The sequence below is a fragment of the Myxocyprinus asiaticus genome, chromosome 17 (genome assembly GCF_019703515.2).
Source record: "Myxocyprinus asiaticus isolate MX2 ecotype Aquarium Trade chromosome 17, UBuf_Myxa_2, whole genome shotgun sequence".
Lineage (NCBI taxonomy): Eukaryota > Metazoa > Chordata > Actinopteri > Cypriniformes > Catostomidae > Myxocyprinus > Myxocyprinus asiaticus.
The window spans coordinates 26,747,413-26,759,250 of record NC_059360.1 but is presented as its reverse complement, the minus strand read 5'-3'; the positions used below and the strand labels follow the sequence as shown (position 1 = coordinate 26,759,250).

The 11,838-nt window shown below is 42.2% G+C and overlaps 1 protein-coding gene across 1 annotated transcript in view; it reads right to left on the bottom strand.

Moving 5' to 3' along the window:
• Positions 1–5,225: 5,225 nt before the first annotated feature.
• Positions 5,226–11,838, bottom strand: part of LOC127455106 (5-hydroxytryptamine receptor 1D-like) — a 59,218-nt gene continuing 52,605 nt past the window's right edge. Inside the window, exon 2 of the mRNA XM_051722704.1 lies at positions 5,226–9,593. Within this exon, the coding sequence (XP_051578664.1) occupies positions 7,740–8,882 (1,143 nt within the window). The 5' untranslated portion in view covers positions 8,883–9,593 and the 3' untranslated portion in view covers positions 5,226–7,739. The remainder of the gene's footprint in view (positions 9,594–11,838) is intronic.

Genomic DNA, 11,838 nt, shown 5'->3' with positions numbered 1-11,838 from the left:
CTAAAGAAACATTTCTTGCATAATTTGTTTGCAGATGCCATTTGATTTGATATGTTGTATTTGATTTTGTGACATTCATTTTAAAGAGCCCATATTATGCTCATTTACAGGTTCATAATTTTATTTTGGGGGTCTACTAGAATAGGTTTATATGCTTTAATGTTCAGAAAAACAATTATTTTTCTCATACTGTACATTGATGCTGCACCTCTTTTCACCCTCTGTCTGAAACGCTCTGTTGTAGCTCCCATTAGTGATGTCCAGTTCGTGAACGAATCGTTCTTTTGAACTGGTTCTTTATAGTGAACGATTTGAACTAGTTCACCAAATCGGACTGAATCGTCTGAAACAGTTTGCATCTGGAGTCAACACTGATCCACAAGTTACTCTATCTTAACCTGTCTCTCGGATGTGCCTGACACTCCGTATCGAAATTAGCCGATAATATGATCCTAGAACTGGTGATATCTACTTTTGCCAACTCTTCTTTGCAATTGGACTGAACGCTCAGGTCGTAACAGTTTTCGAGTCAACAGTGCAATGAGTCACTCATAACAGTTCTCGAGTCAACAGTACACTGAACTGAGAATCGCCTCTTTCAGAGGTGTCCGACAAACTGAGGACCGATGAGCTGCTGACATTGAGCATGTGTGTGATTAAGGGGGAAATGTATGTTTCAGGTGTATTTTGCTAAACAACTGAGGGTGTAACAAATAAAACATACTGGAAATATGTTTATGACTTGATTGTATTACCATTTTATCAATGTATGAAGCTGATCCAGTCTACAGCTCCCGAGTCAGCAGTACATTGATTAGTTTGCAGCAGTTCTCAAGTCAACAGTACACTGATCCAAGGACAGCAGCTCTCGCGTCAGCAGTACATTGAGTCGATCACAACAGTTTGCGAGTCACCAGTACACTAACTGAGAATAGCCTCTTTCGGACATAATACTGAGAACTGCTGATCAGTGAGCAGCTGATGAGCATGTGTGAACCGAGGACTTGAATGAGGGGGCGAAATGTTTCGGTCGAGAGATGTACATTTTTTTTTACTATTGAGCAGTGGCGATTTCTCAGGGCCAGCAAAGCCTTCTCTGCTGGCTTAACATGCCAAATAAATAAATATTTTTCATCTTTTCATTCTCAATCACCTTTTTGCCTATGTATTTTTAATCGCTTTCCACTCTTAATTAATCTACAAACAAATATAGAAAAACGAAAAGTTTATCCAATCAGAATTTATTCCTTGATGCTTACAAGCAAAGTGTGACAACTGTTTCACAAATAGCATGCCCGAAGCCGAGCTCGTTAGCTGAAGCAGCACGTGAGTTTGAGCTCCACCCCTTCAGGCCTTCAGAATTTCCACAGAATCCCTCAACAGTGCAAGTGAATAGGCATCTAAAGTCAGAGTGTCAGATTCATCAGCCAATCAGACTTATTTGTTCTTGGTGGGTGTGTTCTTTAGGCTATGTCCCTGTCGAGGCCTTCTAGCTGGCCTTGAGTGATGCAATCACGCTTTAAGTGATGTACGTAATTTGAAAGCGAAGAGCGCGAGATCTTGCTGACGAGTCGGCTGTCATCACTGCTGGTATTGCCGTTGAGAAAGAGATCCTTATAGATTTACAAACACAAGATGTTCTGCATGACCGTGCAATTGTTTAATTCATTAAACAGGAAAGGAGGGCTGATTTTCACTTCAAGCAAATTGGTAAGTGCTTTTTGCATTGTTATAGCAACATCAGGAGTTTTCTAAGTGTAAATTAAACTGCTTGAGCATTCAGTGTCGGTTCAAGTTTTGAAAAGTTCCATTCAACTCGGAAGTTAGATTTTTCCAGGTATTATAGACCTCCTTGGTAGATTCATATGAAAAATTATGATTTTTGAATGTCTCTTTGGGAGACACTCATTTCACAAAACAGTCATGCTGCAGTTAAAATTAGGCTTGAGCATTAAGTGTCATTTCAAGTTTTGGCTTTCGTGTGTGGACGTGTTTTTAAAATGTAAATTGGTATTATTAGTTAGCTGCGACATAATGTATGATGCCCAAAGGCATAGGGTGTCTTATTCATTGTGAAACTGTGGAACTGTGTTTCTTAATGGCATGAATCACACTGAAGTTGAGGAGAGGTTGTGCTCCTGACACCAGCGTGTCAGATTGTGCACCTCCTCTCTGTAGGCTGTTTCATCATTGTCAGTGATCAGACCTACCACTGTCGTATCATCAGCTAATTTAATGATGGCATTGGAGCTGTGTGTTGCCACACAGTCATGTGTGTACAGGGAGTACAGGAGTGGGCTGAGAACACAGCCCTGTGGGGCTCCAGTGTTGAGGGTCAGTAATGAGGAGATGTTACTGCCCATTCTAACCACCTGGCGTCTGCTTGACAGGAAGTCCAGGATCCAGCTACACAGTGAGCTGTTTAAGCCCAGAGCCTGGAGCTTCTCATCAAGCTTGGAGGGCACTATGGTGTTGAATGCTGAGCTGTAGTCTACAGACAGCATTCTCACATAAGTGTTCCTTTTTTCCAGGTGGGAGAAAGCAGTGCGTATTGTAGATGCAATAGTATCATCAGTGGAGACTGTTGCGGTAAGCAAACTGCAATGGGTCCAGTGATGGAGGCAGCAAAGAGCAGATGTAATCTCTGATTAGTCTCTCAAAGCATTTGCTGATGATGGGGGTCAGAGCAACAGGACACCAGTCATTTAAGCAAGTGATTTTGGATTGCTTTGGTACAGGCACAATGGTGGATGTTTTAAAGCATGTGGGGACTACAGACAAAGAGAGGGAAAGGTTGAAAATGTCCATAAAAACACCAGCCAGTTGGTTCGTGCATGCTTTGATGACACGGCCCGGAATGCCATCTGGACCAGTGGCTTAACGGATATTCACCCATCGGAAGGATCGGGTTACATCCACTACAGAGACGGAGAGTGAACTAACCTCTGTAGCTTCGGCCGCGAGAGCTCTCTCCACGAGGGCGGTGTTATTTCCCTAGAAATGTGCATAAAAAGTATTTAGCTCATCCAGGAGAGAGGCAGCGGTGTTCACAGCAGAGTTTTCATTCCCTTTAAAGTCGTGATGATATTAATTCCCTACCACATGCTTCTAGAGTTTGTGGTGTTAAACTGTCCTTCAATCTTGTTCCTGTACTGGCATTTTGCTGCTCTGATAGTTTTTCAGAGGGCATAACTGGCTTGTTTATGCTCCTCCGCGTTCCCTGAATTAAAAGCGGGGTCCGCTCATTAAGTGCCACTTGAACATCGCTATTAATCCAAGGTTTCTGGTTTGGGTAGATCCGTATTGTTTTGGACAGAACAACATCCTCTACGCACTTTCTGATGAAACACATGACGCTATCAGCGTAAAGCTCAATGTCGTCATCAGAGGCGGACCGGAACATCTCCCAGTCCGCGTGATCAAAACAGTCTTTTAGCGTAGAGTCTGATTGGTCCGACCAGCACTGGATCGTTCTGAGGGTGGGTGCTTCCTGTTTCAGTTTCTGCCTGTAAGCGGGCAGAAGCAGAACGGAAGAGTGGTCCGATTTGCCAAATGGTGGGCGGGGGAGGGATCTGTAGCCATCCTGGAAGGGAGAGTAGCAATGATCCAAAACCCGGTCCCTTCGTGTGTTAAAACTGATGTGTTGGTGGTATTTTGGTGCGACTGATTTGAGATTGGCTTTGTTAAAGTCCCCTGTCACAATGAACGTGGCTTCAGGCTGCGCGGTTTCCTGCTTGCTTATAATCCCATACAGTTCTTTGAGTGCCCGGTCTGTGTCAGCTTGTGGCAGGATGTACACAGCTGTGGTAATGACCGCTGTGAATTCCCTCGGTAGCCAGAACAGTCAACACAGAAGTATGAGAAATTCCAGATCAGGAGAGCAGAAAGACTTGATAGAATGTATGTTCCTCTGATCACACCAGGATTTGTTGATCATAAAACATACACCACCACCTCTGCTTTTACCTGAGAGGTCTTTCGCTCTGTCCACTCAGTGCACGGAGAACCCCGCGGGTTTGATGGCTGAGTCTGGAATCTCCGCAGACATCCAAGTTTCTTTTAGGCAGATAATGTTGTAGTCCATCGTCTCTCGTTGGAAAAAGATCCACGCTCTCAGCTCGCAGAGCTTGTTGTCCAGAGACTGAACATTTGCCAGTAGAATACTGGGTAGCGGGGGTCGATTTGCGTGACGTTTTACTCTGATGAGAACGCCGGCTCTGTTTCCCCTTTTCCTTCTGTGTTTCCGCAGCTGGGCTGCCCAGACAAAGGGCTTCGCTGGCGTGTTTGTAAACAGTGGGTCGGCGTTGAGGAATTTGAAGTCCGGTTTACAGTGTGTAATTGCAGAACCAATGTCCAAAAGTGTTTGTCTGTCATAGACAATAAGGCAGACAACATCCAAGACAAAAAAACATAAGAATTGTAAACAAGCAAACAAAAAACTACAAGTATGATTTTATTTATTTTTTTAATTTGAATGCTTATATACCTTTTTGTTAATACTATAAACTGATTTGTTGCTGTGTTTAAGAGGCTCTATTTACTCACACTGTTCCAAAATGTATGTATTAATTTATGAGGCAGCTAGTAAGGAATCAGACAGGAATAATGGACAAATATTTCTGCAGAGATGGACCAATCCAATTTAGAAATCTGGGGTTAAATGGGGTAAGTGAATAATAATAGATGTACACTCACCAGCCACTTTATTAGGTACACCTGTACATCATCTTTTTCTTGCGATTATGTAATTAGCCAATCATGTGGCAGCAGTGTAATGTATAAAATCATGCAGATGTGTGTCAGGAGCTTCAGTTAATATTCACATCAACCATCAGAATGGGGAAAAAAATGTGATCTCAGTGATTTAGACCATGGCATGATTGTTGCCAGACAGGTTGGTTTGAGTATTTCTGTAACTGCTGATCATCTGGGATTTTCACGCAAAACAGTCTCTAGAGTGTAAAAAGAATGGTGCGAAAAACAAAAAATATCCAGCGAGCGGCAATTCTGTTGGCGAAAATGGCTTGTTAATGTTCATACTGTGTTTGAATGATGCAGCATCCAGGCCACTAGGTGTCATTGTAAGCCAATGTAAGCCACTTTGACATACTTCAAAAAATAACTCTTTATGCATCTTTAATTGTGCATTGTAAGGATACCAAAATAAATTGCTTTGAAGGAAACACTTCTATATCTTTTATTTGTTGACTTCATAGGCTGTGCATCCAATCAAATTCTACAGTATTTTGACACAAATTAATTTGTAACGATACAACAAGCTGGCAAAATTAGGCATCTTGGACAGTTTGCATAGCAATGCCCTCATCCTCAAACACTATGAGCAAAACCACACAAGGTAAAAGAAAAAATTACCCAGAGTACATTAAAAACAAGTTAACTTGCAATGTGGTTTGTGCCAACCACAATGTGTTTTGTGCTGTGAATTATTGGCTGCCGAGAGCATGAAACCATTTCAATTTATGAGACATTTTGAAACCAAACACCTAAATTTCAAAAGTCAAAAGCCAAATTTCCTGTTCAGCCTAGGTCATTTTTTCATTTTGCAAAAACATTTATACATTTTTATAAAAACATTTCAATGGTTGATTTTTAAGAAAATTTGTGTTTACTTTTTGTTTAGTAGTACTGTGTTGGGTTGACGCTGCTATCCAATATAAAATTTGGATCCTGAAGCAAAACCAGCTGAGAACCACTGAGGAAAAGCACTTAAATGGAGAATTCAGGGTGAGGGCAGATGGGTCAACATTAGTTCTTCAGGGTGCACCTCCTCTGCAACATGCAAACACATATTCACACACATCAGTACAATTTATGGCTCACCAACTAGTCACAGAGTTTTACAGCCCATTTCTGTTGTCAACCACCAACTGGTAGGGAAAGCACATATCATACCACCCTTCGTGTACTAAACACATGCTGGTATGCTAGTGAATGAATATACTCGTATTTAGATATAGTGGTTGTGAATGATAATGGGTCTCTAAACATCTGTTTCATGGGGTGTGACCTCATCCTTCCTGCATGCATAACTGAGAAGGGCTCTTTCTGTTGATATACACACTGTGAATATACAAACCATCCATCTTAACAGAACAGACCAGCACAGCTCTATCGTGATCTCTCTAACATTGTTTGAGAGCCAGCAACGGGCAGCATGTTCGGAAATATGCCTCATTATTCCTTTCTGACTCAAGCCTACAGCCTCTTATTGCTGTGTTTTCTTATCAAAAAAACCTTTGAACCACCACAACTGACCTTTATCTTAAAAAGACTGATGGAAGGCAAAGTTTGGCAATTTCCTGTTAGCCATTATTCATATAAAGCATAACAGAGGTGGTTCACTTCCCAAGGATAGTTTGAGCAAGGCTGCATTATTGGCAAAGTTGAAAAGTGACAAAATGATGGCCTTCACATCACAAAAGTGTTTGAAGCTATTGCAAAATTATATTTTCTTTCCTGGCCAGATGTTTTTCCTAAATATAAGCTAAAGCTCCACTTGCCAGCTACATCAAAGGTGTGAACTTTTGATCATTATATGTCTTTCATCTATTGCATCATGATGTCCTAAAAAAAGCTCCATAGCTGACAAATGCAATGTGGTTCTAAAATCTAAGGCCCCATATGAATACCTAGGATTTAATTAAAACTTGGAAATAAACAGCAAGTTTTATGAAATAATTAAGATTCTGCACTATTTCTGATCACATATCAAATAAGCAAATTTGTGACATTGACCATGTTAAAACTCCTTTGTATGAAAAGTTAGATTTCCCAGCTTCCACTGAAGCACAGAAAATGCTCTTTGTAACATTTTCAAATCATGCTGGTATAAACAGGGTCATCTGGCTTTGCCAAAACCTGTGAATTTCATATTGAGTGCATGCTGTCACTTAAAAACAAAATACTAGAAATTCTGAAATGTATGTTAATTTTTTTTAATGGCACTTTGCACTCCAACTGACATGCTGATAACATAATTTGTAATGGAATTTGTTTTTATTTAAATAGAAAAATGCTAAATAGAAGCATTTTCACAATTGGACTTTTGAACCCCTCTGACATGACCCATGCTGAAATAAACCTTTTATTCTGGTTTATGATAATAAACCTCATCCCAACTCTGACATAAAATATAGGAGGGAACTGATAACAAACCTCTTTCACACTCTCTCTCTCTCTCTCTCTCTCTCTCTCTCTCTCTCACACACACACACACACACACACACACACACAAACAACAACAACAAACTAACTTAGAGCTAATGTCCATGAACTCTCAGCACTGTCCTCAGAGTCCCATGTACTGTGTTTCTTGTTCCTATGGGAACAGAAACCATAAAGTCTGTCTTTAATTGTAATTTCAATCTCTTTCTTGTAAATAAGGCAGTTTATAGACAGCTATTGTATACAGAGACAGTACAATGTCACTCTCTAGAGCAGGAATCAGATTCTTAGCATGCATTCATAAACTACAAGAAAACATCAACAATATGGCACATTATTTTACAAGCTGTCTTATGAGATTCCATTAAACAGTAATCTACAGCGACCAGACACTATGAGTGTGTTGAGGAGTTCACTGAAAACAAATGCAGGAGATGTTAGTTAAAGTCCTCCTCGGCTGACACACAACAAAATTTGCACAATATTTTCAGGAGAAATCAGCTAATTAAGTCATGAAGATGTCAAAACACAGGGAGTGGATTTGCCAAATTCTCTTAGTAACATCTTTTGAACTTAGTGAGTTTGTGGAAGGCTTGTTTGAAGTCATCATTGAAGGCAGTGTAGATGACTGGATTGATGAGGGAGTTCAGGTACCCCAGCCAGGTGAACACATCAAAGAGCACAGGGTGGAACCAGCAGTCTTTACAGATCCCCATCACCAGTGTAACCACAAAGAATGGAAGCCAGCACACAATAAACGCACCCAGGATAATCCCAAGAGTTTTGGTGGCCTTCTTCTCCCGAGCGGCACAAAGACGCTTTCTTTCCAGAACACTATCAGCTAGCTTCACTTTCACACTGTTCGTAAAAAGAGGAGACCCCCCTCCTCCTCCACCTCCACCTCCAGGATGAAGATGTCCTTCCTGATTAGAGGTGGAGTTTAGTGAGCAAAGTGAAGAGCCCGTTGAGTTCTGGATGAGTTGAGCAGCGGTGAAGCGTTTTCCGGTCGTTGCTGGCCTTTTGAAGATCCTGGAACGAGCCGCCACGTAGATTCGCCCATAAAGAATGATCAAGAGGACCGTCGGGACATAAAAGGCACCAAAAGTGGAATATAGCGTATAGGAGATCTGGTCAGTGTTGACCATGCATTCCTTAAGCTCCTCATGGGCCTTGGCCTGCCTCCAGAAGAGAGGTGGCATGGAGATAGAGACAGATATCACCCACACAACACCGATCATCAGTCCTGCTCGGCGCACGGTACGTCGCTTTGAATACTCCAAGGCATCGGTTATGGCCCAATATCGGTCTAATGCGATCACGCAAAGGTGCAGGATCGAAGCTGTGCAGAAAGTTATGTCAGATGAGAGCCAAATATCGCACAATATCTGGCCCAGCGTCCAAGTCTTACTGACCGTATACACAATGCTGATTGGCATGACTAAAATGGACACCAACATGTCTGTCACTGCAAGAGACCCGATCAGGAAGTTGGCGGGCGTGTGCAGCTTGCGTGTGAGAAAGATGGTGGCAATCACGAAAGCATTGGACAAAGCAGTGGCTAAAGTGACAATCGCAAGCACTGCAGAGAGGGAGCTCTGAAGGCCAAGGAGCGTGGCATCATCCCAGGACGCCAAGGTTGTGGGAATGACCGTAGCATTGATGAGGGAAAACTCATCTGTGCTGTTGACCTGATCCATATTGCATAGTCCACCTGCTGTTAAAAGTTATACACCAGTACTCTTTCAGCGGTTCCTCTCATCTGTGCATGATTCTGTTGGAATGAATGCTCAGTTATTCCATGAAAACTGTCTTGCAACAAAAGAGTTAGTTAGTTTGGGAGTAGATAGTGATGGTGCTTTTATTCCACTGCTTGAATTGTTTATTTCTTTTTATTTGTGTGTAATATTCAGACACACAGAAAGTTAAATGCCACAGAAAAAACAAGTAGCCGGTATTACCCTTTGTGTTCACTATTACTCTTGAGTTGTCAAATATATATATTCCTTTAGCCCTTAAATCAGTGCCTTATTGGCCTTATCCCCTTATTATTGTATTTATTGTACCTTAGTCTACCATAAGAACAGGGTATCTATAATTTCTGCTCTGACATGTTGGAAGACTTTTTAATATATTCTCCTGTGTTTCAGACTATTGAGTCAGAATATTCCTGTAGTCCCTGAAGTTCCTTTGGTGGCTGCAACTATATATATATATATATATATTTTTTTTTTACAAAGATTCTGCAGTTTCCCAGATGACATAAAGTGTAGCTGTAAAAGTCCTGGGTTTTGAATATTGTCCACAGGAAGGTGTTAGTCCAGGTGAAATGTGCCAAGCTGGGAACCAGAAACTGAGTGTGGTTCTGTGGATACAGCTCTGCTTAAGGTGAACTCAATCCAAGTGGAGTTCTGGATAAGAGAGAGAGAGAGAGAGAGAGAGAGAGAGAGAGAGAGAGAGAGAGAGAGAGAGAGAATGAAGTGTGAGACTGTTAGAGAGCACTTTGTGATTCTTTATGTTCTTCTGGATCTTGACAAATTCAAATGCTGTTTACTCTTTAAATTGCACCTGTGGAAATGTACCGAGAATCTCTGCAAAGAAAGCATTTTAATAAAATGCAAATGAGGTTCTCGACACTCTCATTAGCTGAGAGCACAAAACACATAATCACACACACACACACACACACACACACGCTTATTTTCATTAAGATTACAAACTAAGCCAAAGGTCTTGGTCCTGTCTCGCCTTACATTCATTAATGAACGTGTAAATTATTGGTTATCGCTATAAGACAGTGTATGTTAAATGGTCATGAATCCAGAAACTCAATGTACATTATGTAAAAAAAATTTAATTTAAATTAGCCTGCAACATTGAGAAAATAACTACAGTCACTATAGTCAGAGATATTGTATAATAGCAGCAAATCTCAGCAAAATAACATGAGCAAGAGTGACATTATATTGGATATATCAACACAGCTGCGATTTGGCTGCAGGTAATCAGTACAACAGCACAAATGCATGTATGATATTTCTTTTATACAACAGTTCTATCAACAAGAAGTTAATTTTAATAACTTACATTTTAGACACAATATGGCCTGTTATTTTGTCTATTTGTGTCCTGTTAAAGCAGAAGTATAAACAAAGCTTAAGGGAAAAAAAGTCAGAGGAAAAGAAATACACATTGTTTCTTGCGTGTATTGTCACGTATTTTTTGAATGTGTGAAAGTGAATGAGATTTGAGAATGAGGATGTCTTCCACACCTCCCTTATAATACCTCTGTGCCCATGAACCACTGCAATAGGAGACTATGTTGATTTAAATACCTGGTGATGTAGCTTTTTTTCCTTAAATGAAAGAAGGTATTTTGATAATATTAAAGTGAGAAATTGGAATTTTGTTTCTCATCCTGTTGAGTGATACAAGCAGTTAAGAGTTCCAGTGCTTTTATACTAAATACTAGCATTCTTGGAACACTGCTTGTTCCCTATCTGTCACTCACTTGACGTTGGTGTCGATGTAGTGACACTAGGGGTCACTTTTGGGAGCCCGAGACACCTCTGGTCTTTGATAAAAGGCCAATGAAAATTGGCGAGTGGTATTTGCATGCCACTCCCCCGGACATACGGGTATAAAAGGAGCTGGTATGCAACCACTCATTCAGATTTTCTCTTCGGAGCCGAACGGTCATGCTCATTGAGCTGAATATCACTGTTCATTCACCTCTGCTGGATCTGACGGCGCATTTCAGCAGCTTCTCCCTCCTCTGCACTGGTGCACTGCAGAGAACGCCCCTGGGCACTTCGGCAGAAAAACTAGAGAGTATATTTCTGAAAGAGCATTTTTCCCCTCTAAAAGAGTATATTTCTCTAAAAGAGCGCACACACGGAACGTCTTTTTAAAGACGCGTCTTTCTAAAGATGCCTTTCTGATTGTGTGTTATTCCTGGTTGCGGTCGTTATCTCTCAACTTCGGATGGTCATGATCGCTGTCTTTCATGTCTGGGCGCGACCCACACGGAGGCAGCGTTTGTGAATGGTTCATGTTCTCACTGCGAGAACATGACCATGGCAATGTTGCGGTTGCGGCTTGCTGCAGCTCCCCGCCTCGGTCCTTCTACCTACGGGTATGAGGCCAGCGCGGCTAGCACTGGGGGCGATTTGGGGACCCCAATGGGATCGTCTCCACCGAATATCCCCCCGCAGACCTCCCATTCCCCAGCACGCTCGTCTGCCCCAATCGGGCTTCCGGATGAGTTCGCCAGCTCGTCGCACAGTGACTCTGGCTTCTTGTTCGGAGCTCGCGAAGATGATGAGCTCTCGAGCGCAGCATCGGAGAGCGAGCTTGTCCAGTCGGATGCAGAAACCTCAGCTGGGCTTCCCCCTTCGGGACGATCGCCCAGTCACAGGCCGATGCCGAAATGACGGACATGCTTTCCCGGGTGGCCGCGAGCGTCGGGCTAGAGTGGAACCCTCCGCTCTCCCCTGAACCCTCGCGGCTTGATGATTGGTTTCTGGGTTCGTGGCGCCGCTCAAAACATCCTCACCCTGCTCCAGTGCCATTCTTGCCGGAAGTGAATGAGGAGCTGACGAAGTCGTGGGAGGCACCTTTCACTGCCCGGCCCCGACTCTCACTACCCTCGATGGC